Genomic DNA, 26,990 nt, shown 5'->3' on the forward strand with positions numbered 1-26,990 from the left:
TCTCCCTAGGAATCTTGACCCAGGAAAAACTAACTTAAACATAGGAACATAATAGATCTGGAGCTGGAAAGGATCTTAGAAGCCATTAATCCCAACTTCCTCATTTTACAGATGAGGAAACTGAAGACCAGAGAGGTTAAATGACTTGCCCATAAGGTAGTAAGTAGCAGAACCCCTGGGTGTGAGCTTCTACAGTAGGAAAACACTTAGGACTAGTACATGACACACAGAGTTACATACACATACAAAGACCTAAGCACTCCCTTGCACACCTGTATAATGATAGGGGTCTCAACCTAACAGGCCCATTCTGTAACTCACCGATACACTAAGATGCTAATCCTCATTCACACATGGAACTGTCCCTAGAGTAAAGAGATTGCCCTGGTTTGGGAGCAGGATTTTTTTTTTTTTGGAAGGATAGTGGTGTAGAAGCTAGCCTCAGGGAACTAGCCTGTTAGAAGCTGAGAAGGCAGCCTGGGGGAAGAAAGTTATGGCACGAGCAGTTGGCAAGAAAAAAGCCATCCCCTCACATGCACTTGACCTTTCCTTCAGCAGGATACTTTTCTCTGGATCCCATGTAAAATGAGATTGGACTACGTGCCCTCCCAGCTCTACCATTATCTATTCTAAGGTCTACCCTCTGGCATTCTGTGCTCTGAGGTCCTACCCTGCTCAAACATCATGTGCTCTTCTCCAGAAGAACTGTCCCAAACTGGCTGCCTCAGGAGGCCCCTATCCCTAGAAGTCTTCAAACTGAGGAGGTCAGGCGATAAATTGTTCAGGATATTGCAAAGGGTATGAATTGAATTGAGATACAAATGATCTTCTAAAATCCTTTCCAGTTCTAAGATTTGGTGATTCTAAGATCTTTTCTGGCCCTGAAATACTATGAATCTATGATCACACACACACACACACACACACACACACACACGCACACACGTGCACACACACGCGCGCACGCGCACACACACACACACACACACACACACACACACACAAAAGCACACAATATTCCAATGAAAGCCTATATAGCAAAAGCACTGAAATGTGCCTCTTGATGTGCCATACTACATGTAGATCTCTGGCCACAAGAGCCATCAGCCTCCTTCCTCAGCCTACCCTTTGGGTAACTTTTTCAACCTAATTCAAGGCTGCCCTGCTTCCTTTTTTAAGGCTCAGGTAGCTTATAATATTATTGGCCCTATTTGCCAGCCTTAAGGCTGACCCTGTTATCTTACACATACCCACACTGCATATATACTCCCTTGGCATTCACTTCATGAATGCATTCAAAAGCATTCAACAAACATTTATTAAATTCCACTGTGTGTTGAGCACAATGCTTGGTTCAGGGAGAATTTTTTTTTAACTGGACCAATGATTTAATTTATTGGCATAAGGGACTTATGGGGCAGCTAGGTGGCTCAGTAGATAGAGCCCCAGGTCTGGAGTCAGGAAGACCTGAGTTCAAATCTGGCCTCAGATACATACTAGCTATGAAACCCTGGGCAAGACACTTCATCTTGTTTGCCTCAGTTTTCTCATCTGTAAAATGAGCTGGAGAAGGAAATGGCAAACCACTCCAGTATCTTTGCCAAGAAAACCCCAAATGGGATCATGAAGAATTGGACCCAACTGAAATGACTGCACCACAAATAAGGACCTTATGCAATGACTCCTCCCACTGATGTACGTCAGCACCTTCCCTACGATTTGGAGTCTTAGAGCGATCCAGTGCTTGGATCACCAAAAGATGACTGGTCCTAGGTCACACAGCTGGTATATGGTAGAAGTGGTACTTTTTTACTGACTGTGTGTTAACTGCTAATTAAGTTGTATGACCTTGAGCAAGTCAACCTCAGTTTCTTCCTTTGCAAAATTTTGGAGCAGTTGGATTCTGGTCTAAAACATCATTCCAGTTACAAATTTATGGTCCTTTAGGTGGGAAGATAGAAAGTTTAGGGGGAAAAAAAACAGGTTCCTGGATCTCATAGATTTGCTTCTAGTAAGGGTGAGATACCAACAGATGTGTAAAACATGACATTCCACAATAAAAGCATTAGAGGAGCCCAATAAAGTAACTGAGAGGAGAGTTGGAGGACCTGAGTTCATCTGCCTCATACACTAACTATGTATGATCCTGGCCAAGTCACTTAAGCTAAGCTAGTTTCTTCATCTCTAAAACGAGGTGGTTGTGCTGAGTTTCTGCTATAAATCTATGACTGTCTAAGAGCATAGTCACTAGGGAATGGTTAGTCACAGATATTTGATGCAAAAGGAAATACACTTTCTGAGGGCAGGTAACCCCATAGCTTAGCACTGTACCTGACACATTGTGAGGTCCTAAAGAATGTTTGTTGAAAATGTTATGGGAAGTCAAGGTGTGTGTGGGCGGGCAGGGCAAGTTCCTCACAAAGCCAGGAAATTAGGAATGCTTCCTGGAGGAGGTGCCATTGGAATTGGGCTCTACCCCATGCCTGGAATGCTTTCCTTTTCTTACCTCCACTTAGAAGCCCTTACTACATTTCAGCTCACTCTAAAGGCTACATGAAGTCTTTCCTGGTCTTTCCCATTTTTAGGGTTTCCCACTGACCTGAATAACTCGGTATGTATTCTGTGTTTTCCTTTGTATGTTGGTATTCTATGTTTTCTTATCTGTGCACTTGTAGGCATCCCACCTTCACCCCTTCCCCAGCCTCCCAATATTCCAGAAACTGCTTGAGGTCAGGGGTTGTTTCATTGTATATGTTATATGCCTGGCTGCCTGGAACATAGTAGGAGCTTTAATATATAATGGTGGAATTGATTTGGACCAAATTAAGAGCCCACAGTTAAGAGAGGAAAAAAGACATTCCAAGGCTAAGAAAAAGCCTACCTTGGAGGATAGAGTGTGTGCTTGTGTAGAGGTGTGGAGTTGGGGAGGGTGAAGAATAGTCCAGTTGCTCGGAAGCACAATGAGAGTTCTGGGAATATTATGAGATAGGGTTGAAAAGATGAAGTCCTTGTTAATGAGACTTCCTTGAGGAGGTGGTAGTAAGAATTCGACCCCTAGTCCTTCTCAATTTTCTCTATCTATGCTCTGGATCCTGATATCCCATTCTGTCTTTAAATCTCTTTGGTCTCCAGCTCCCTGGATGTGAGCTGGTGCCCATCTGGTCCTGGCCATAACTAGAAACACAATGGCCCAGATCTCCTGACTCCCAAGCTGGTGCGGGAGCCCACTGCCCTCGGGCTGAAACTAGAGCCCCATGCATTTCTGGAGATCTAATTCCCTGGATGAATAAACATGTTATTTTCTAGAGACTAAGCCAGTTTTCTGAGTTTTCCAAGCCCCCTTTCTTTGAGAGCCCACTCCTGCCATTTGTAGGAGTTTAGCCAGTACACTCTGGGCTTCCCCTGAGGCCAGGCTATGGCAGGCTGTGACCCTGACCCTAGTTCTGATCTCCTATTAAGGAAAGAAAGTCCCCAAGCAGCAGCAGCAGCACCTCCATCCAGCCATCCAGGTTATTCAAGAGGCCTGGCCAGGAAGCCTAAATGGGGAAAACATGAATACTGGGTCCTCTGGTCCTGATTCCTTCCAGCCTTTGGGGATCCATAAGATTTAGAGCTGGAAGACACTGGAGAGGTTTTCTAGTCCTACCCCTTCATTTTACAGAGGAGGAAACTGAGACCCAGAGAACTGAGGTGACTTATCCAAGCTCTCTTTGCTTGTAAATAACATAGCCCCTCCATTCCAAATTCAGTGTAGTGGGCTTGTTACCAAACTACAGCACTCTAAAACTCCAGATTCTCTCTGGCTCTTTCTAAGGCTTTGTCTTCCATTGACCCTCTCTATCTTTCAAAAGATCATAGGTTTAGAGCTGTCAGGGACCGTGGAAGTCAGGGAGTGCAATCATTTTGCAGATGAGGAAACTGAGGCCCAGGGCAGTTGTCCTTGGCCACACAGCTAGTAAATGTCAGAGGTGGGATTTGACCCCCAAGTCTTCTCTCCAGTCCAGTAAGCTATCTCCTTTCTTCCCTGAGCTCTTTCATCCCTTCAGAACCAGGAGCAGCATCCTGCATGCAGAGTAGCTTCCCTCAGTTCTGCCCCTCCTCTTCCACCTGGGGGATCTTAGTAGCAGTACCTCTCCAGCATCCCAGAAGCCAAGCAGATCACTTAAAAGTTTTGGAAAGGTAGGGGTGAGGTGGTTGGGATCTGGTTAGATTGGACTTTAATAGGCCCTGGACGCACACAAGAAGGACAGGGCTTTCCTGTCCTGCTGGCACTGGGGCATTGGGAGTAGTGCTTATCAGGGAAATTCCTGGGCTACACCTGCAACTGGCCTGGGAGAGGAGGACAAAAAAGGGAGAGGTGGGGCAGGGCAGCACATCTGGAATGGGGCGGGAGGAAGCAGGGTTGCTCATCTGCAACTGAGAGAGGCCCAGGCCTGCAACATCTGTAACAGGGCCTGCCCGCCCACCTCAAAATCTGGGACTCTGGCGACAGAAGAGAGGCTGCTGGGGCTGAGGCTGGGTTGAAATGGAGTGGGGAGGGGGGACGAGGAGAAAAAGAATGTTATCTTGTTCTCCCTCCTTCTGGAACACTCCTCGGGGTCCTCTGGAGTCGAGTTCCTCCCCACACCTTGGCTGTCCAGTGGTCTGGCCACGAGGTTCTTCCTAATGCAAGGAAACTATTCCAGACCTGTAGGCGACTCTGGGTGCGTGTATCTTTGCTGAGGCGCCTGTCCTTTCAACTAAGCCAGTGGAACAGTCCGCTCACCTGGCATAGCTGCGCCTCTGGGATCCCCGGAGAGATTTGATGTTTCTCTTCGACTCAGCTTCTCCTTCAGACATCACTCGGTACCCCTCCTCCAGCCCCATTGGAGAGGGTTTTAGATCCAACAATAGCTTTGAGAAATTTGGGCAATGCTGTGCCTAAGGCCTGGGGGGGGGTACCCCTCAAGCTGAAAGCAAAAGATGCCAACCCGGTCCTTGCCCTCACAGGGCCTAGAAGAAAACGATTTTCGGGAAACGGCACAATGACTTCTGCCCTGCAGTCCCACTCCCGAAGGCAGATTTTTGGACCCTTCTAACACTGCAGTAGGGCTGGAATTTTTTTTTTTTGCGGGGGGGGGGCGGCGGGGAGAGAAAAATTGGGAAGGAGAAAAACATCTGGGCCCTGGGAATTCCAGACCCCTAGATTATTTTTTTCAGCTCCTGGGGCAGGGAGTAGGTGGATGGGTTGGGGAACAGGCACTCTCCAGCTCGGCTGGCCTCCTCTTACACTAGTGTAAATGAGATGGAGGCTAAGGGATCACAGAGCGGAAGATCTTAGAGCTTCAAGGAACCTCAGAGATTACGGAATTCAATCCCTCCATTTTACAGATGAGGAAATTGAGGCACGGGGGCATCAAGTGACTCGCCCAACATCCCACAAGTAGTGATCAAAGCGTGGAAGGCGGGATTTGAGCCCATGCTCCTTTCATTGTGCCAGGCTCTGTACTAGCAAGGGGTTCTGGAATGACCCCGGAAAACGTGCCGAGCTCCACAAACGGGCCCCCAAAACCCTCGCTCGCCAGCCGCTCTCTCTTCGGCTGCCTCGGAGGGACCAGCCAGCAGTTTAGGTAGCCGCTGCTGTCCGCGTGCCCGATAAGAAGCCGCCAGAGGGCTGCTAGCGTGCGGAGAGAGCGCGGACGCACAGTCTCGAACCCCACGACTCCCTTGAAGTTCACTGGGGGCGCGTCTCTCAGGGCCAGCCCGGGTGCGGCTTTGGCGCGCAGCTGCAAAGCGGATTGCCCATTTCTATTTTTGTGCCCCCAACAAAGAACACCCAAGCCCAGACGGAGCGAGGCCCAAGATCCGACCGTCCGGGGGAACCCTGGGGCTCATATTTTGACTTTATTTGTGTTTCTGCTTTTATTTTTTAATTTTAGAAATAATTGAAAACACTTGGGATTTTTTTCTCCTTGAGGGGCAAATCCTCCGGGGTGGGGAGCACTTTTACTGATGGTGTGTTCATGTCGGGTTTTATATCTCTGCCCCGGGGATTCTGAAACACGTTTTTCCTCGTGGACAAAAAATAAAAGGAGGGAAACACGTATAGCTCTCGGGTTATTTGCTTACCAACCTGCCCTCGGGCACCACTTAGCCTCAGGAAGAGCTTACCGCACCGCCCCACCCTCTGCAGGCATATGCCCCATGGACAGCCGCGTCCATGCGGTACCCCAGGCAGGTTCGACCCAAGAGTCAAAAACAACCGGGCGTCCTAGCCCGCGGGACTTTTTACTCTACGGTCTTCTCCCCACCCCTACCGAACTGGAAACTGTGTTTACGCGCAAATCAATCGATTTACAATCAATTGCCCTCAACCTCAGAGCTTGGGCTTTTGTGGCTCTCTCTGAATCCATTGATTTTTTATTTAGATCGCCGGCCGGTTCGAAGCTAGGGTACAGATGGGAGGAACTGCGCACTGTCGGGTAGACGCGGGACCGTTTAACAGGGAAATCCCACTCATTTTAATAGGATCTATCCAGAACCCAGGGCGCCGCTATCTTGTTTTTATCCACACTCCCGCTCACTTTTGCTCTCACACATTCACAATCCATAGTCTGGCCTCTTCTTCCTCTTATAATCATAATCATACTTTTACCATCACGTTTTCTAGGTTTCTCTCTTCCTGTCTCACACACTCACTGTTTCAACCACATTTTCTGAGTTTCTGTTCTTATTACAATTGCCGTTTGCCTTCAGTTTCTTTATGTCTGTCTTTGTCTCTTGTTTCTGTCTGTCTGTAGATCAGTTTGTTTGACTCTGTGCAGATACATGATCGAGTTTACAAGTTCATTCTCTGAAGAGTCGGTCTCTATCTCATACATTAATTACCGCTTACAATCTGCAATCTGCCTCAGTCTCTTTGTCTCTCTCGGTCTTTCCCTTTTCATATTCTCTTTTACATTCCTCTCTCTCTCTCTCTCTCTCTCTCTCTCTCTCTCTCTCTCTCTCTCTCTCTCTCTCCCCCTCTCTCATTCCATTTTATTCTTCCGTAATCTCTGCTTCTTCGTTTTCTCTTATATTTGCGCCCACAACCTCATTCTCTTTGTCTTTGCCTATCGGGTTGTACCTGTCATACGGGCATACCTTATTACAATTCACATTCATTGTCCCTCCCTTTAGGTCTCTGGGTTTCTGCTTCTCTCTTTCTCGGTCTCTGTCTTTATGTTCATGATTCATTTCATTCTCGAGCTCTCTTTTACAAAGCTTATTCCATTTTACAATTCATATTCACTGTCTCCACTTTGTCTTCCTGTCTCTTGTATTCGTGTTTTCAGCCACATTCTTTTTGTCGCCGTCTCTCTCTATATTATTCCTTTTTATAAATCATATTTTGTCCACGTCTATCTCTGTCTCTTTTTCTCTCGAATACATACATAGTCGCTTTTCCATACCATTCTTTTAGTCTCTGTCTTTCTGCCATACACATATACCATTTTCCAATGTATATTTTGTTTACTGATGTCTTTTGGTGTCTGTCATTCTCTTCCTCTCAGAAATACATAATACTTTTACAATTCACATTGTCTGTCTGCCTCTCGCCAAGCAAACAAAGTGGTGACCGTTGGATCGAGTTTGTATCTGGTCACTGAATATGTGAGAGAGAAAATATGTATCTCTTTTCAGACACCCATTCTGTTTATGAATCATATTGACTCTTTGTTTCTTTGAGTTTACAATCTCTCTCTCTCTCTCTCTCTCTCTCTCTCTCTCTCTCTCTCTCTCTCTCATTCTCTCTCTCTTTCTTAAAACACATTTTCTTTTCTTTGTCTGTCTCTTTAATGCAATCAGAATCTCTGATCAGATACAGTCCCGACCCAACCGTTACCACTTTTCTGTTTCGAAGCCTCGAGTTTACCGCAGAGGGAAAACTCAGAACAAAACCCAGCCCCAAACATTCTGTCTAATTTGATCGAAAAAAGAAATCCTTGCCTCCCCCCCCCCATTTCCCCCATTCCACAGGCTCTGTGCTGAGGGTTTCCGGCCAGCTCCTGGGGGAAAGCTTCGCTAGGACTTGGTTGTAACTAACCCCTGGCCAGGGGAGGTGAGATCAGATTTGACAGATCCGTTTTTAAATGTTGGATCAAAGCAAAAACTTCTTCTCCCCACCCCCATCAAAAGAGAACGAAAGAGCAGAGGACTCTCTCTCTCACACACAGAGCAGCTATCTCCCCACAACCCTGGATTCCCGACTCCTTCATTTGCAGAGCTGCAGAGGCCTGATTGCCGCTGCCTGAGGGTTTCATTCAGTAAATCGAGGGACTGGCTGTGGCGTCTCAGATAGTGGCCACGCACACCGAGCCCCAGGGACGGCCAGGAATTCTCCACTATATTCATACATTGCAGGGCTCAGAGGTGGACACCTCTCCCTCGGGGGCTCCAGGTGCCCACGATGTGCCTTTCATAAGCTGCTACTGTTTTCCGCCCGGAGTCCAGGACTTGTGGACCTAGCTGACCTTCTCAAACTACTCCATCTCTCGGGTCGAAGGGCCTGAGAAGGACCTTGAAAAAAAGCCCTCAGAGGTGCTCAGGTCTGGTTTTGGAAAAAGGGGACAAGGAGGGCAAGGAGACTGGTAGGGACCATAGATTCCCGCTCAGCTTCCATTAGTCTGGCAACACCTATGGAACTGTTCTGAGATCCGAAGACTGGCTTCTCCCTTCGAGTGGAGAGTACCTAAAAGTGCCGGGCAGTAGTTTTAGCCAAGGTCACCCTTTGTCCCTTCCTCTCTCTGGGAAGCTCGGATGGGGGAAAGGTAGGACTGGGAGCCAGAGGGCCTAGGCTGTGAGGTTGACCTCTCTCCAGACAGCTGGACACCAGCTTGGGACATTCGTTGGAGATGTCCAGGCAGTGGCCAAACTTCCAGGCCAGTACCAGGATTCTTTATATTTTCCTTTCAGCCAGATTGAAAATTAAGAAGCCATGTTTTCCAGGGTTCTCTCACAGGACAGGGAACCTCCCCTCCTCCACCCCCACCCCAGCACCATCACCACATAAGCTGAAATCCTGAGAATCCTTGTAGTGTCTGTAGCCTTGACACTCCAGGTTGGAAGAGACATTTTGCTCCCTAAATGGAATCCTTTCCTCCAAGTGAAAGACAGAACTTCCCCTCAGTCTTTTTGGGAAATCTGGCTGAAACTTTTGGAAGAATATCACTCCCTCCCCCAAGTTATACCTGCTCTGGTGTTGGGTGTGGAGAAAGCTACGCATTTAGAGGCCAGAAGGGTCTGCCTCCCCCCACCATTCCACCCCAACTCCAGGTGAAGATCTCCTTGTCTTCTCAGTCCCTTTGCCTCCATTGATCCTAATACCAGCTGCTGCCTTCTTCCTTTCGGAAATCAACCTCAATCTAATCCTTCTGATCTGAGAGCTAAGAATTGGAGAAAGACAATTAAAACAAGAACAGTCATAATGGTATTAATAGGAGGAATCGAAGAGCACTGGAATTGAAGACAAAGGCCCTAGGTTCCAGGTGCTTTTTAACCATGTGACTCTAGGCATCTAGGCATCATTTGACCTTTCTTGGCTTCAGTTTCCCTATCAGGAAAAATGGATCATCTCTAGGGTTCTATCTAGTCAGCCTTAAAAATCTATGTGATGGAGATAATAAAGCAGTTTTTCTGCCTGAGAGTCTGGAAAAGCCAGGTTGGGGCGGGGGGGGGGAGAGAGTCAGGGAGAGAACTTGGTGGTTCAGGACTGAAAACCCCAGTCATCTGGTGCTCCAAATACTCTCTGAAGCTGGGCCTGGGGTCTTACTAACCCTCACTTGTTTTAAAAAGCCATGGGAGCTCCCAAGGAGGCTGGCAATAGGGTTTATAAACAACCCCTCTCCCCCACCCAAACCTGAAGGTCATCTTCAGCCCTCCAGCCTCTGGCTATAGGGCCTTGTGACTACTGGAGAAGGAAAGGCCTGGTCTCAGGGTCATTTTCTCAGAGGGAAAAAGGTTAGCATTAGGGGCCAGGAAGAAAGATCTCATTTATCCAAAGGATTTTTCCCCCTTTGGCCTATAAACAAAACCACATAGGAGGCCTCTTTGATGAGGTTTTGTTTTTTATTTTTAAAAATTCCTATAGGAACTGCAAGGCAATCTCCCTTCCTCCACATCCCCCTTTCCTGATCCAGCCTTTCCAGCTGAACAATTGCTAGCAGTTTGCTAACAGATCTCTGAGCACCCTCAGAAATGCAGGCTCCATTTAGGGGGCACATCATCTGCCCCTTTGAGCCAACACCAACCCAAGAGACACAGTGGATTTCGACTAGAAGTTCTTGCAACCCTAGAGGGGAAAGGGATTATGGCGTATGTGTGTGTGGGGGGGGGGTCACTGACCCCAATCCCATAAACTGACTATCTGACTGATAGAAATGGAGAGATAAAGTGTGTGAGGGTAGGTTAGGGGGTTTAGAGCAAAATCTGTAGACTTGCTTGTCTCAGCATTCTGGTGGGAATTCTTGGGGCATGTTTATGCACTTATGTGTGCATATTCCTGGGTACAGGGGGATAGAATATAGAAATCTAGATAAATGGGACTTAGTGTAGACAAACGGCTCTGTACTTAGAATCATAAACTTCCATAACTGGAAGAGATCTTTGAGACAGGCTAATTCAACCACTTTAATTTCTCAGATGAGGAAACTGAAACTGGAAAGGTGGAAACAACTCCCTCAAGGTTACAGGTTGTTAGTGGTAGAGCTGGAAATATAGAACAGAGTACTATTCTTCCAAGTTAGTTCAAGCTACACCCCTGCATAATCCCATTCCCATGGCTTGTTCCTTCAGGGAACTGAGTCCTTTTGCCAGGTTCTGTGGAAGCTTTCTGCATGAGCAGGTGGCATGAATTTATACTGGATGCCCACTCAATTGCAGGTACCCGGGGAAGATTAAAAAGGAGACCAAGTCTTCGTCTGACTAAGTCTCTTGGTAAGGGTAAATTGGTTGGGGAAAGATGGAAGGTCAGAGGACATTTGGGCCCTAGACCTGACTCCGTTCTTTCTTTCCTTCCTGAGGAAGGAAAAATATCTCTCAAGGTCAACTGTACCCATCCCATATATGTGTATGTGTATGAGTGTGTGTGTGTGTGTGTATATGTTTATATATGTATATATGTATATAGATGGATAGATATGTATGTATGCATAATTTTAATATATTTGGTTTCTTTCCATTGTGATTTTATGCATTTTATTTTATGAATTTAAAACATAACTGAGAAAGGGGGCCATAGACTTCATCAGATTGTCCAAGGGGTTTAAGATACACAGAAAAGATTAAGGACCCCTGGCATAGGAGAAAAGAATACAACCCTGACCCCTTTGGAATGCATGGCTTCCTTCCCCATCCTCACTTCTTTCAGAGATCACTCCAACTGGCAAACTGATAGCCCAAGACCCCTTGCTTGGCTCCTATGGGAGTACTTCTCGTAGCAGGGTGAGGGTCTCTCTCTGGCTGGAATTAAGTCCTCAAGGCCACTGAAGGCCAGTCTCAGGAGGGAATCCTAGAAATGACCAAATTACACTTTCTCATAGCCTTTCAGACATCCCCCACAGAAAGAGGGAGATGATTCTGTGGAATTCCTGCCTAGCATGCTCCCATATAGAGGGCTCCCCAAGAAATAGAGGCCTGGGAACCACAGAGGATGAAGGGGTACTCCATGTAGGACACAAGAGAGAGCACCAGACTTAGCCAATAGAGTCCTGTTTCATTTCTGGCTGGTCCAGTCACTTCTTAGCCCTTTGACCTTGAGCAAGTCAGTCCAGCCCCCTGAGACTCAGTTTCCTCACTTGTGAAATGTAATTTAAAAACTTGAAAGTCAAAAAGAGACCTTAGACACCATCTCTTCCAACCCTCTCATCTCATAGGTGATGAGACTGAAGGTCCCAAAAACAGAAAATGACTTGCCCAAAGACACAGGCAGCTAAAAATGTGTGGAAGCAGAGATTAGACTGAGCACCTGGACAGCTGAGTTCTCAGGGCCTCCTACTAGAGTGGGATGACCTCACCTTGGGGCAGTTATGAGGAAATCCGTTTGTAAACTGTGAAGAACTGTGAACATATAAAATGAGGATAATTATGATCTGGAAGAAAAGAAAAGGAAATGACTTGGCCTTAGACAAGGGTCAGGGAAATCAGGTCCCACCTTTGGGGTGTCCAACAATTTACTCTCAGAAACTTCCCTCCTTTTGCGGTACCTTCTGGCACTATTTGAAGGAGTACAGATGGGACAAGGATTCAGCTGGAGGAAAGTCTGGGAGTAACTTCCCTGCCTCACGTTTCCATCTCCCTTCCGCACCCCAATGCTGCCTGCCAAGCCTTGCAGGGATCTGGACCCAGAGATCTCTGGTCTTTTAGAACCCAGAAGCTCCGGGACACCTAAGTGTTGGGGGTACCCCAAACGTATTTGTCCCAGAAACAGTCTCAGGCGACTTCGGGTCAGAAGTGAGAAAGAGGAGGAGGGAAATAAAAAGAAGAAAAAGAAGAAGAGAACTGAGTCACCTAGCTCGGGTTCGTTAACTTTCCCACCTGTGACATTTCCCACCTACAGAAGGGTTGGAGGCAGCCCTACTGAATTCGGGAGGGAAGCTTAACCCGAAGATCTGTGATGGCCCTGAGCCGGGAACTTTGCGCCCCTAGATTTTCCGAAGTCCCGGCCCCAAGGAAAAAAACAAAAAACAAAAAACTTTGTGCTCCCGAGATTCTGAATTCTGTCCACAGTGCCTCCTTCCCCAGAATCCACATCCGTCTCGAACCACAGGGAGGTTGGAGGCTTGAAGCCTGACGGGGTTTTTAATTCAGTCGAACCCCTGGAGTGCCCAAGCGGCTCTGGTGAGGTGGCCTGGTCATGGAATTGAGACACTATCCTATGAGGAGGCTAGGGAAAACGTGAGGACAACCAGGGAACCCAATTTTATCCAATTCATTCCCTCGTCCTTGTCCAAGAGCAAACTTGCCAGGCCTGAGCCCCCAGACCTTCACTTTTCTGCCTCTCCCCCCAGGTTTGCCTCTTCTCTCCTGCCCCACCCTTCCGAGGCTTCCGGTGCTGTCCGACTTGGGCAACCGGGACGTTCCCGGGGCTCGGGAATGGAATCCCTCCAGAGAAAGCTCGGCCCTTATCCCTCCTCGCTTTCCGCACTTCCCCAAGGAAAGAAGTACGGAGTCACTCACCGTAGCAGGAAACCTGCAGGGGTCCGTTGTGACCTCCGCTGCCCTCTGGGAGCTTAAGGCTGCTGTCCGGGGGCGTTTTGCAAGATCCCCTTTGCAGGTAGAGATGCGGTGGAGGCTGGGGCTGGGGCGTCTGGGGCGGCGGATACTTGCTGAAGGAGCCCCGCGGCCCGGCTCCGCTTTGCGCCTGGGCCGAGCTGCTCTCCAGGGGCGCAGTCGCGTCCTGCTGCTGGGGCTGCGGCGGCGGCGGAGGCTGCTGCTGCTGAGGGGTGTAGCGGCCCCGGCACTTGGCCTCACCGTAGCTCTGGCCCTTGGCCGCCAGGAACGCGGTGCTGAACTTGTCAGCCGCCGGGAATGCCCGAAAAGAAGGCGAGCTCTCGCGGCTCTGCGAGGAGACCGGGCTGTAGTAGGCGTCCATCGCGGCCGCGGGCGAGTCGCAGTAAGAGACGCACGTCTCAGCATTCATGCCTGGAGTGGGAGGGACAGAGCCGAGGGGAGGGGGCCAGCCAAGAAGCCGCCGCCGCCGGCCTTCGCAAGCGTTTGGAGAGGGAGGTGAGCGAGCGGGGGGAGGAGGAAGAGGAGAGGAGGAGGAGAGAAGGGAAAAGAGGAGGAGGAAGGAGGGGGGGAGGAAGAGGAGGAGGAGGAGGAGGGAGGGAGGGAGAGGCAATCGCAGCGTCTCTAAAAACTCTCTCTCTCTCTCTTTCTCTCTCTCTCTCTCTCTCTCTCTCTCTCTCTCTCTCTCTCTCTCTTTCTCCTTTCCTCTATTCTCTTCTTTTCTCCTTTTCCTTCCCCCCTTCTCTGTCTCTCTCCTTCAGACGGAAAAGTCAAGGCTGTAAAAATATTCAGATGTTTCGGAAAACTACCAGGTCCCCAAAAGCCCTCTTCAAGTTCCGAAGAGCAAAGAGGACCGTCTTTTTTGATTTCTTCTCTCTCCCACTCTCTCTTTCCTGTTCTTTCTCTCTCCCTTCTATTCTTCCTCTCTCCCTTTTCCCTCCCACTCCCACCCCTTTCTCCTTCCCTCCTTCCTTTCCTCTTAAAGAGATGCTGCTAGTCCAGTGGCAGAGATTCCGAGTCCCCGACCTCCCCGCTCCTCCTTTCTTCCATAGCTCCCCACCCCAGCGGCCACAGGAGGACGGTGGGCGGAGAAGGTCCCCATTGAGCGCGGGCACTCGGTGACAAGGGGGTCCCCAGTCAGAATTTTTTTTGAGGGGCGGTGTTACACGAAGAAATAGTTACCAGATTGAAAAAAAAACCCAAACAAAACAAAACAAATCTCAGCTAGTAGAGGAAATTGATTGTGGAACTGTTTTGGGGTTCTAAGTGGCAGAAGCAGGGGAAAGAGGAAGAAGAGGAGCGAGGAGGAAGATCTCTTGGGTTCCTGCCTCACTTCATCCTTGTTGGATCTTTCCCCCTTGGCTGTGGAAGTGCAGCTTCTAGCCTTTTCTCTCCTACCCCTGGTCTTTTGCCCTGGCCTTCCTGTCCTGTTTCCTTCCACGAAAGTTGGACTTGCACACATTCACTTTAGTTACTTTTTCGGCATCTGACTTAAAGGTGCCTATTAAGACTTCCCTCCGTACCCCCTTCTCCATCACACACACACAATCTCCCCGACACCCCTTTTCTTTCCAACTCGTCTCGTACCCTGTCCACGATAAAGGGCTGAAGAGAAGGAAACGGGGCCTTCTCTGCCTTGTTTCACCTCCCTCTATATATATATCTATGACGCCTGGCACTGCCACCTCACAAACTGGGGCAGAGATGGCAGGGAACTGGGAGGATGGCACAGGGTTCTCTGCCTTCCTCACTCCTTCCCCCCGGGAAAAGCCACACTCCCTTTTTTAGGCCTAGCTCTGCCTTCTATCTCTTCCTCGCCCCAACCCCCCTCCCCCCCAGCCAAGGAGTGTTAGTGATCTGACACCCGGGGTGGGGTGGGGTGGGGTGGGGGAAGGGAGCTGGGGGCCTCGGGAAGCCCTGCGCCTGGGAGACGCCAAACGTCACTGCCTCCCTGCTCTCCAGAACTCATCCCTAATAAACTTGGGCCGAAGGACAGCCGAGGCCCGGGGGCAAAAGTCCCGCCAGAAGGGAGCCACAAAGAGGCCCTACTCTGAAGGGGTGGCGGAAGGAGGGAGGGGTCCACGGGAAACCCTGCCTACAGAACAAGGTGGGACCTAGAACTGGGCAGGAAGAGGCCTTGTGGGAAGATTTCCCCCCCACACACACACCCCTTTAACAAGAATAAACCATTGACTTGGAAGAGAAAATTCCATGCGGGTCTCCCCCTGCCTTCGCCTGGCCTGTTAATCAGTGCCCTCTTCCCGCCCCCTCGGCCTCTGCTCTCTCGGACCGCGCTGTCCCCCCGCCCTTATTTTTAGTCTTCGCTCTCCTGCGGTTCTTGCGTCCACACATCTGGTTTCCATTGCGCGCTTACCTTGAAGTGCTGCCTAATAAAGATATTACGCAAACCCGCGTCCAGGGGCGCTGGGGCCGTAACCCCTTCTGTGCCGGGGCCAGGCAGTTCCTCTCCGTGGTCCCAGGGCCTCTGTCTTGCGCTTCGGGGGGCAGGGGACCTTGTTTGGGGCCAGCCTAGTACTGATGAGGCACCTACCCAAGGTACCAGGCCGAGATCCCGTCATTCACAGAACTCTCCAGGTGGGAGGAACCTTAGAACATAAAACACTGAATGTAAGAATTGGAAAAGTCTTGAAGGGTAGAACACAGAATTCCAAAGGTGAAGGGGACCTTAGAACAGAGAAGGCAACGTCAGAGATGGAAAGGACCTTCGAATACAGACCGCAGAATGGCAGAGATGAAAGAGATTTTAGAATACAGAATCCAGTATCTAAGATTTGGAAGGGGTCTTGGAATAAAGAATTTGGAAGGAACTTAGAGGATACAGGTTCTAGATGGACGGCACTTTAAAGATTATCTAGTCTAATCCTTCCTTTTCCCTTTAAGGAGGAACAAGTCTAGAAAAGCCAAATGACTTACTTAAAGGCTCATAAATAACTATTATTAGAATTAGAACCCGGATCTCCTGACTCCCACCTACACTTCAATTGTCCCTAGAAAGTCTATTCTGACAGAGGCTAATAGAGCGCTTAACAGACAACGAAAAACAATGAACCATAAATATGCTTCTCCTGTATTCTCTCTCTCTCTCTCTCTCTCTCTCTCTCTCTCTCTCTCTCTCTCTCTCTCTCTCTCTCTCACACACACACACACACACACACACACACACACACACACACAGAGTGCCCATTCCCTAAGATCTCCCTGTTTTTTCATATTGCTAATGTCTTTTTTTTTCCTGTTCTGGAGGGGACTTCCGACTTCATCTCTGTCTCCCCCAGTCTATCCACAAACATGGAGTTCCCTCCTCCCCCATGGAATTTCTGACGCTCTCTATCCCTTTCCCAGGTCTTCACTCAGTCCTCCTATGATTAAGATAGTGCAGATTCTGATGCACAACCCGGTTTGCTCAAGCTTGGAGTGGTGAGAGGAGAAGCATATTACAGAAAGGGGGTGATGGTGGAGAGAGGCGGTGGGGATACTGTCCTAGGTGTGGGTCAGTCTTTAGTACCTGGCTGCTGAGCAATCAATGCCTTAGCCTTTCTTCTTGTGACACAGTTTCCTTTCCTGGAGGTAAAGAGGTGCTTTGTTCTTTGGCTGCCTCAGAGACCCCAGAAACGAATGTGTGAGGAAAGCCTTGAAAAAGAACACCGCATCTGGAGTCATAGGGCCTAGGTTCTAATTTGGACCCTGCCATTTTCTACTACGACCTCGGGAGATGTCTCTTTACTCCCTTGGGCCTCAGTCTCCTTGTGTGTCTCGTGCAGCTCTAATTCTAATTACCCCCAACAGAGAAGCATTTGGGGGAGGAAAAGGCCGGGGGGCGGGGTGGGGGGAGAAGCCGAAGCCGAAGGGGAAGAGAGGGGCCGCCCTCAGCGCCAGACAGTAACCCGGCTAACAAGGCGTCCTCCCCGAGCAGATACAGATGGAGTCACATCTGCCTTTCCAAACCGCCTCCCGGGCTGCTGGAGCCCAGTCGCAGAGCTCAGCTCCCCGCCCCAGAAAGCTTTCAACGCCTTCCCCTCCTTGAGTCTCTTTTTATTACCTGCTTAATTCTTTGCTTATTAATAGGATTTCCCCCTTAATGCTTCCCCGTCTCCCCCGTCTTTACCCCCACCCTAGTGACTTCGTCAGAGCCAGAGCGGCGAAGGCACTGCAGTGTGTACAGCCGAGTAAAAATGCTACTCTTGGGGCCTCTAGGAAAGCACTCCCGCCGGCAATGCGTCCCCCACCCCTACCCCCCTCCCTCCGACAGGCGCTGCCACGGAGTGTGCAAGGGGCTCGGTTTGTGCTGGAGAATGGGGGGGTGGGTAGGGAAGTTGTGGCTCTGTAAACTCACCTCCCTGCACGTGCGTGGGATGCGGAGAGAGAATGAAGGGGATGAGAGAGAGGGAGAGAGAAAGAGAGAGAGAGAGAGAGAGAGAGAGAGAGAGAGAGAGAGAGAGAGAGAGAGAGAGAGAGAGAGAGAGAGAGAGAGGATCGTAGGGAACCCCCCCCCCCGCCCCTGCATGAGAGACATTGTGCCAGAGGTACCGACCTCCTTGTGTGTGTTTGAAGGGGAACGGGGAGTGTTCACATTCACATTTTTTGGTTTTGTGAGAGGCCATGAGATTGTTTTTTAATCTGTGTGTGTGAACGGAGTCGAGATCATATACATATGCTGTATTTATGAGAGGCTGTACGGGAGAATTGCCGATGTGTGTTTATGTGCACGAATGGGGATGAACATGAGCATGAGAGGCGGATAAAGAGGTATGTACAAGTAAGAATGAGGGTGCTTGGGTGCTTAAACAGTTCCTTATGAATGCTTCAGAGGCTGATTTCTAGAGAGAACGGTACGTGTATGAGAGTGGAGACTACACATGCACCTTACGAGTGCAGGGGCTTCAAGTGAGGAAACGAGGTGAGTTTGTGTGCAAGGGCAAGGGTGCAAGAACCCAGGTTCGGAGGGGGGAGGGCGTGAACAAACAATTGGGACTGGGCGTTGTGCTTGCTAAAGGATGAAGGTAGATAGGGAGGTGGCCTGCGTGCGCGTGTGAATTGGGTTTTGAACAGTTGCCCGGACTGCACTCCAGGGTCGCAGCGCTCGCCTGTGTCAGGACTTCGGGGCATCTGTCCAGATACTATCCGGCTGCCGAAGGGGGCCCTTCTTCACCAACTTTCCGGAGCTAGCCTTTTAAAGACCAAATCCTCGAAGTCGTTTATTTCTTTTAAAAACAAACTCAAGTGCTGCCGGAAAGGCCACCTTACCTAAGGTTCCTGGGCCCCTTCCACACTGCAGGTTGTGGGCCCTAGGGAAAATAGGTCAGCCTCATTTCTGGAGGTGAGATGCCCTGGAAACAGGAACTCTTTTACAGCTGCTGCCAAATTCAGGCTTCCACTCCTTGCTATTTCGGCCCAGCCTGAAGGCTAGAAGGATGCCCCCTGTCTTTACTATCCAGATCCTCGGCTTTTGTTGCGGTTGGGATTCTGTGGTTTACAAAGCAGATCCAGTCCTACGGCTTAGGAGGTGGGGTTTGGGTTCAGTCGAGTTTCAGGAACACGGGGATCTCAGGCCCCAGCTATTTCTTCTAGGGAACCAGCACTGGTGAGGGTGTAACTACAGGACCCTACAGACGGGCGTTGTGGCGCTCCAACTACGTGTTCCTCCCTCCACCCCCACCCCAGGCCTTCTTTCCTTACTACCTCCCTTCAGCAAAGCAACTCTAGCAACCCTGAATGCCCCTACCCCTTCTAGAAGAGAGGTAATACCAATAAGCTGATCCTAAAGGCCTTTGAAGGTCGGTGTTTCCTAGGCTTTCTCCGGACACAAATCGCAAATGATTTGCATTTGCCAAATCCTGAGCTTAGTCACTGACTAACTGTGTGACCTCAGGTAAGTCACTTCTCCATAGGTCTCATTTTCTTCATCTGTAAAACGAAGAGATTGGACAAGATGACTTTTATGGTCCCTTCCTTCTTGGAACCTTTGGTCCAACTGGAAGATCTCCCAGCTGTAACAGTCTGTGGGTGTGGTTTCTTTGGCAGTCCTTATGGTTACCAGTCATTCCAGCCAGTGGATTCTCATGTGCTAAATGATCCACGGAAGGCCCTGGAAGTGGTAGAGAGTTTCCAAATGAGATCTTGAACATTTACTGTCTTCAGGCTCAAAGGAGTCAGAGCTCTTTCTGGGTCTGTTGTTCTGGATGTCAGAGACCAGGGCTATCCAGGGCCTCAGAGTGCTGCCCTCAGCTCACACCAGGAACCCATCTAGTTGTTGGAATTGGAGAGGAGTCAGAACCTCAGTGTCCTAGGTACCTGATGCTCCTGGGAAGATTCTGGGAAAGAAGGAATATTTTTCCTTCGGATGCTACCCTGGCTACAAGAAAAGTAAAGAAACTTGCCTCTGTATTGGGAAAGCTGCAGCCACAGTTCGTTGGCCCTGACTCCACCAGCACCCAATCTAGGACTAGGTACTGATGATCTACAGCAGGGACCCTCCCTCTGACATTCAAAGACAAAGCCTGGTTCTCTTAGGGGCAGAGAACTTGGCTAAGGGGCCTCAGGGTCATTGCTTGAAGGAACTTTAGAGAGAAAGAGCATAGACTATAAGGAGCTTAATGAATACCTTTTAATTCACCCATAAAATTTAACCTATTTTGACAGAGGAAACTGATACTGGGGGAGAGGAAGGTGACCTACCCAATGTCACACAGCAGGTGAGTAACGGAGTGAGAATTCAAACCTATAGTGGAAAGGGCAGGACTCAGAGAATCTGGGTTTCAACTGGTATTTTGTTTACCTGTTGGTACCTTGGGCACATCATGTAAATCTCTGGGAATCTGTTTCAACTCTAAAATAAGGAGGAGGGGAAGAGTTGAATTCGATAGTATTTGAAGCCCCTTATATCAGCAGCTTTATGAACTGAAGCTCTATGATTTCAAGCGCCTGCCTGGTTAGGTCTGAGGGAGAGACTCAAGGCAGAGATTATTCAAAAAGCCCAGTCTTGTGCTTTAGGGAGGGATCTCTTCCCCCTTGCTTCCTCCTTTGGGCTAAGAGCCTGAGGGGTGGTGCAGCAGGAAGGGGTCTTACAACCAGTATTAGAGGATGGAGAACCCCTGAGAGGCCTCTCACGACATTTCAGGAGAAAGGGAGGCCAAAAAGCTGACACAATGTGACCAGGGGTGTTGGATGGAACAGTGGACTGGGAGTTGGGAGACTTAGCTGTGTGACCTGGAGCATGTAGCTTTCCTTCTCTGGTCCTCCTTTCCTCATCAGCAAAATGAGGGTGTTAGACTAACCAATATCTAAAGTCCTTTCCTGACGTGTCCTTGGGCAAATCACTTACCTCTGGAAGCCTCAGTTTCCTCATCTGTAAAACTAAAAGGTTGGACTCAGTGAATTCTAAGGTTCATTCATCTTGTGACTTAGAAAACCGACAAATCAATCAACACTCACCATATTTATAAATACCTACTATGCATCAGACACTGTTGCAGGAGCAGGAGATACAAACAGAATGAATGAAACAATCCCTATTCACCGCCTCATTAAGTTTGCCCGGAGGTCAAGAACTCCCCTCGCAGAGAATAATTCTTTGGGGACGGAAGGCCTCAGACACAGTCTTTTTCCTTCCCACCGCCCTGTGAACTTCAGAGTCGCAAGCTAGTGTGCATTCTGAAGGCTTCTTCTGAGGAGCGCTCTGAAAAGGTCCCATGGATAAAGTGCTGGGTTTGGACCTGGAGTCAGGAAGACCTGGCTTCGAATCCTTCCTCATACATTTACAAGCTGTGGGACCCTGGGTAATAAGTCAAATATTTGGAGTATTTCCATAGCCTACAACCTGCTATCTCAGGAAGGCTCCCAGGGGCCTTTGCTTTTCTCTCTCTTTATCTCCTTGGATCTGAATCTGGGCTACCAGATCTGAGGCCAACTGAGGCTTCCTAGGGGTAGAGGCTTGGAGATCCTTTGCTAGTAGAGAATAGGAAATTTTTGGCCTTTGGGTACCTGAGCCGACATCCAGGGTTATTCTTAGCAGCCTATTTATACAACCAGGGCTGGAAATGGTTCCCTTCCCTCCCTTCCCCCACCCTCTACTCGGGTCTCACAAATCGGACTGCCTGCAGAATGAAGAGGGGGTGGGGGATTGGGGTTGGGATGGGAGTAGCTTCGATTTATTTCTGGAGTCTCATCAGCCCTGCTCCGACCCCAGCAACAGGCTACTCCACCCTGCCAGCCGCAGAGACTAGAGTGAGAAAACTTGCTGATGTCCTTGGGTGTAAAATGAGGGACTCAGACCTGTATTTCAGGCCTGGCTCTTCTGCTTACTAGCTGCATGACCTTGGGCATTTCCTTTCCCCTCAGACTCACCTGAAAATAATTGAGTGGTGCTTGGATCTCATATTCCTTCAAGCTCCCACATTCTTCGTCCTCTATTCTAAGGACTCTCCCAGTTCTGAGGTTCTGTGTTCTTAAATCCTTCCCAACTCTGACATTCTATGTCCTAAGGTGCTTCCAGTTCTGGCATCTGTTCTAGGGTCCCCTACAACTCTAACATTTTCTATTCTACTGAAACTTCTAACTCTGATATACTGTGTTTTATGTTCTAAAATCTTTTTATTCATTGACATTCTGTAATTAACCCATGCTTGTGACAGCATTGAGCAAAGAATCAGCAGCCCCTTTGCTTCCCTCTCTCCTGTCTATCCCAGCACCCACATCTCCAGATGGCTTTGGGGCCCTGCTGGCATCTCAGGGCTCAGTCACCATCTTGAGATATATAAGGTTTAGGGGTAGTGGAGTGCTAACTCTGCCCATCCTTTTCAGCTGTTGGGATTCCAAGACTAGCCCCAGTTCCTTTGATTTCTGAGACTGTTCTTATGTTTTTTGTTTCCATCAATAAAGCTGGAAGGAGCTGGAAGGGACTTTGGAGGGTCATCTAACTCAATTCCTCATTTTATAGATTATGAAACTAAGGCGCAGAATGTTTAGGTGATTTGCTCAGGGTCACAAAGCTAGTGTGTGTTCCAAGGCAGGATTTGAACCCAATTCTTTCTAACTGCAAGTCCAGTAGGTATCCTATCCACTATATCAATCTGCCTCTCATCCAACCTATTAGGTACCCCAAGGGCCTAGAAGAAGGGGACAGTGGGTGATTTTTTTTCAAACAGAAAATCTGTTTCCTTCTTTCGAGTCAACGAGTGTAATTCTATTGTTTATAGCACTTTATGGTTACACATTGCTTTCTTCACAGCAATCTGAGGAGTTGGATGGTACAGGTACCTCTAACCCTGTATTCCAGATGAGAAAACTGAGCCTTAGAGAGATGAAATGACTTAATCTCTAGACACACAGCTAGAAAGTATAGGAGGCTAGGATTTAACCCAGATTTTCTGCTTCTTCCTTCTCTGCTCCTCTACTTTCTTAGCTTTTAGAAACACCCTTCCCTTCCCTCCAGAGTAGAATAGTCTTGGGACATAGATTCAAAGTCTGGCTTCAAGACTTAACTGTGTGACCCTCGGTAAGACATTTAATTTCTCCAAACCTGTTTCCCGCATCTGTAAACTAGGAATACTAGTATTTCCACTACTATCTTAAAGAATCATGGGGAAGGTGACATACAAGTTGCAAGGCCCTATAGAATGAGTTCTTCTGAACCAGTTTGGCTTTCAACCCAAGGGGTGCCAGATGTGAGGACCAAAGCAGTCAGGAAATTTTTAAAAAAGGAAGAGGTGGACATGCAGTAGTGCTAGAATTCCTTTGGATTTGACAAAATTAAGAAGCCAAAGGTACCTCGCAAGGAGGATAAGTGTGGAGAATCAGAGGGAAATAGTGATTTCCCTGTTGCTTGGCAGAGTAACTCTTACAAAGGGAGGGTAATAGAATGTTTGGGAGTCAGAGGAACTGGGTTCCAGGTCTAGCTCTGCTACTTGTCTAATTTATGATGAGTCACTTCCTCTTCTGGAGCCTTAATTTCCTTTATCTATAAAACTGATTGGGGCGGAAGCTCTCCTAGCCTAGCCTCTTTGCATGCATGGCCCAATCTTATTCTCCCCTTGACTCTGTTCTGAGCTGCTAGGTATGGGAGCTATGCAGTACCCAGAGTCATCTGCTTTCCCTGTGTGCCTCACAATCTGCATGAACTGATCCCTGTGCTCTCAACCTAAAGTGAGAACAGATGAGAAGTCTTTAGAGCACAGATTGGCGGCAACAGGGAAAGTGATTGCTACAGTTTGAAATCTTTGTTGTCCAACTCTGCATGATCCCTTTTGGGGTTTTCTTGGCAAAGATACCAAAGCACTTCACCAATTCCTTCTCCAGCTCATTTTGCAGATAAAAAAACTGAGGCAAACTGGTTTAAATGACTGGCAAAGGTCAAATAGATAGTAAGTACCTGAGGTCAGATTTGAACTTAGGAAGATGAGTCTTCCTGATTCCAGGCTGGGCACTCTATCCCTTTTGCTATATAGCTACCCAGAGGTTTTTAGGAGAATTTAGTGCAAGAAACATTTTTAAGGGCACTAGATTGTAGGCTGGGAGTGGTGTGGGGAAGAAAGTATTACATAACAATACAATCCTTGACCTCAGAGAGTTCACATACTATTTGACTTTACAGCTGGAAACCAACATTAAGCCAGGCATTGTGCTAGACCTAGACTATAGTGATAAGACAGGAATGAAGGGGTGCCTGCCCCAAGGAGCTTACATTCTCCTTAGGGAGAGACAATGCACAAATAAGTTAGTTTTTGTTTTGTTTGAGTCTCGGTGTCCCTATCTCACCCAGAACCTAGTTGGGAAACTTTCACCTGCTCTGTTTTCTCCACTTGAATCAGTTCTGCCACCTTAAAAAAAAATCAGTTCCTTTTCTTTTTTTGGGGGGGGGGCAATTGGAGGCAACTGACTTGCCCAGGGTCACACTGCTAGTAAGTGAGGCAGGATCTGAATTCAAGTTCTCCTGACTCCAGAGCTGGGGTTCTATCCACTCCACCTCTGCCACCCTTTAGGCTTCCTAGTGGTTTTCCACTGCCTTAAAGACCCCCGAACTCAAGCCATCCACTGGCCTTAGCCTCCCGAGCAGCAGCGACTACAGGTGTGTGTCCTACACTGGGCACACATTTAAATATGTATACCAAATAAACAAATATATACAATACATAGACAAATTTATATACTGTGTATGCACACGCAGAGGTATGTATGTATGTATGTATGTATGTATGTATGTATGTATATACACACACACACACACACACACACACACACTAAATACAAAATGATATTGGGTAGGTAGGTGGAGGGCACTAACATCTGGAGGGATCCAGAAAGGTTTCGTCTAGAAGATGGCTTTTGAGCTATCAAAAGGACCAATTCGGCTGCAGAGGTGAGGAGGAAGAGCGTTCGAGGTATTGGGACAGCCAGTGCAAAGGTGAGTGAGAAGGAAGACGGAGGGCGGCGTATAAGAAACAGCAAGAGAGACGTTGGCCTGGACCGAAGAGTGTCAGGAGGCGGAAGGGAAGACGAGCGAAGTATAAGGAATAGTTGGAAAGGCAGGTCAGGATCAGGATTCAGGAGGGCTTAACGTTTTAAAGAGAAGGTCTTATATCTGATTCTAGAGACAATGGGAGGGGGGTACTGGAGTTTATTGTGTAAGAATGTGAAACTGTCAGAGATTAGGAAAAGAACTTTATACAGAAGAAACCGCGGCGCAGAGAGGGGGCCATGCTTTGCCCACAAAGAGAGTAAATAGAGTTGGTATTCAAAGCCAGATCTCCGGTCTCCAGACCCTGTCCTCTTTCCCTAGCAGTACAGTGCTGGGATTATTGACTGGTGGGGGAGGAGGGGGCTAGAAACAAACCAGTCCCTTCTCCTTCTACACTGAACACTGCGGTGGGAAGGCGCTTACGATTCGTGACCACATAGGAACCCCGTAGGGGAGGCAGCTGTGGGCCTCTCCATCTCAATAATGAGCTCAGACACTGAGGGAAAGCTCCCAGTGTGTAAGGACAAGGAGAACATAGCAGACCAGAGGACCACAGACTAGGCAGGCACTGCGTTCTCCAAGTTCTTTTTGCGGGAGATTTTCCCAGTTGCTGCTGGTGTGAGAAAATCTGAGCGGGCCAGGCCAGCTCTGGCTCCAACACCCACCATCTCCCCGCACCCTGACCCATGTCCCCGGGATGTTCCAAACCTGCTCTGGGCCGGGAGTTGGCGGGAGCAGATTTTGGCTTTGCCGTGTCTCTCCCTCTTTTCCCCTCTAGTGCTATGGGCCCCTTCTTCCCAGCCCGCTAGGATCGTGGAGCTCTCCTTTGTGCCTGGGGAAGTGGGGGGGGGGAAGGATCGTCCGCTACAATTTTGCCCCCGTATCCCCTCCTGACTCGGGCCAGTCCTCGCCCCTCTGCTGCTTCTGCCTCTCCTTCCGAGTTGTGGGCTTCAGCCCAGCCACCCCTAGAAGGTTCTAATATCTCCTCTGACCCCACTCTGAAATGGAGGAGACGCCTCGCCTTTTCTTTGCCTTGAGACTCTCCCCCCAACCCCAGCCTGGCAGTGGAAGGTATGGGGGAGTCTCTGCTGATAGCCTCCTTCTGGCTATCAGGGTCGTATCGCTTTCAGGGCTTCTCACCACATCTGGATCTGACTCGCCTCTGCACCCCAGACAGGTTTAGACACAGGAGAGCAAGTATGGAAATTCCAGGCAGACCAGAGGAGACCCAACAAATCCAGGGAAGGGAAGCTTCTTCCCTACAGCTCTCAAACTCAGGTCCTGCACCTGGCTGGTCTGGAATCGACTGACATCAATACATTTATTATATTGGTTTCATAAATGTAGCCTGGTAGATTAGAATGCGGACCATTAAGAACTTTGCCCAGCGTTTCCGTCCCATATGTTGTTATTCATTCATTCACTCATTTATTCAACAGATAAGTATTAATCCCTCTGTTCAGAGCCCACTTTAGATAAAGGTTAGGTACCTACCCTCAAAGAGCTTACAGTCTAATAGGGACCTAAGAACAACACACGGGGACAAGGAGACACAAAGTGACACAAGACAGCACCACTAGACGCGACACTACGCGCAAGGTGCGCCCAGAGAGGTGCCAAAACGAGCGCTGAGTGAGGCTGGAAGGGGAGACCTTGCCGGGAGAATCAGAAGAATTTTCCTTACTGAGGGAGGCAGCGCTTAGTGTGAGCTTTCAAGGATGGGTAGAATTTAACACTTAAAAGTGTTGGATGATAGAGACGCAGGGAACGTGGGAAGTGCAGAGAAGAGAAAAATGGAGAGGGAGAGCGCAGAGCACGCTGTTTTGTTTTAATCAAATAAGCAATGGATATTTGTCAAGCGCTCGGCCCAGTGCTTAGCGCACAGTAGCCATTTAATAAATGCCCTTTCCCTTGCCTTCCCTTTTTAAGGGGTGGGAGTAGGAAGGGTAAGGCAGGAATGAGGCTGGGCGGTAGAGTGCACTCTCTGGGCTTCTGCTTCGGGTCCTAATTCTGCCAGCTCTTGTGACCTCCGACAGATTGCTTAACTTCGCTGGTCCTTAGTTTCCTCATCTCTAAAATGAAGGGGCTGGACCAGGAGTGAGGGTGCAGGGAGATCGTGGGGAGGCGCAACACTGGACTTTTGAGATGAGGAGTAACATGATGAGATTCATACCCCCTTCTCTCTTTCTTTTCCTGGCGGATGTGCTACTACTGTATATTGTTGTTTTAGTCATTTCTCAGTCATGCTGACTTTTAGAGACCCCTTTTGGGT

The 26,990-nt window shown here is 48.7% G+C and overlaps 1 protein-coding gene across 1 annotated transcript in view; it reads right to left on the reverse strand.

The window, feature by feature from the left end:
* Positions 1 to 13,693, reverse strand: part of ALX4 (ALX homeobox 4) — a 61,254-nt gene extending 47,561 nt beyond the window's left edge. The window contains exon 1 of the mRNA XM_021009849.2: positions 13,195 to 13,693. Coding sequence (XP_020865508.1) covers positions 13,195 to 13,657 — 463 coding nt within the window. The 5' untranslated portion in view covers positions 13,658 to 13,693. The remainder of the gene's footprint in view (positions 1 to 13,194) is intronic.
* Between the last annotated feature and the right edge of the window lie 13,297 nt (positions 13,694 to 26,990).

The sequence above is a fragment of the Phascolarctos cinereus genome, unplaced genomic scaffold (assembly GCF_003287225.1).
Source record: "Phascolarctos cinereus isolate Bilbo 61053 unplaced genomic scaffold, phaCin_HiC Scaffold_9;HRSCAF=440, whole genome shotgun sequence".
Taxonomy (NCBI): domain Eukaryota; kingdom Metazoa; phylum Chordata; class Mammalia; order Diprotodontia; family Phascolarctidae; genus Phascolarctos; species Phascolarctos cinereus.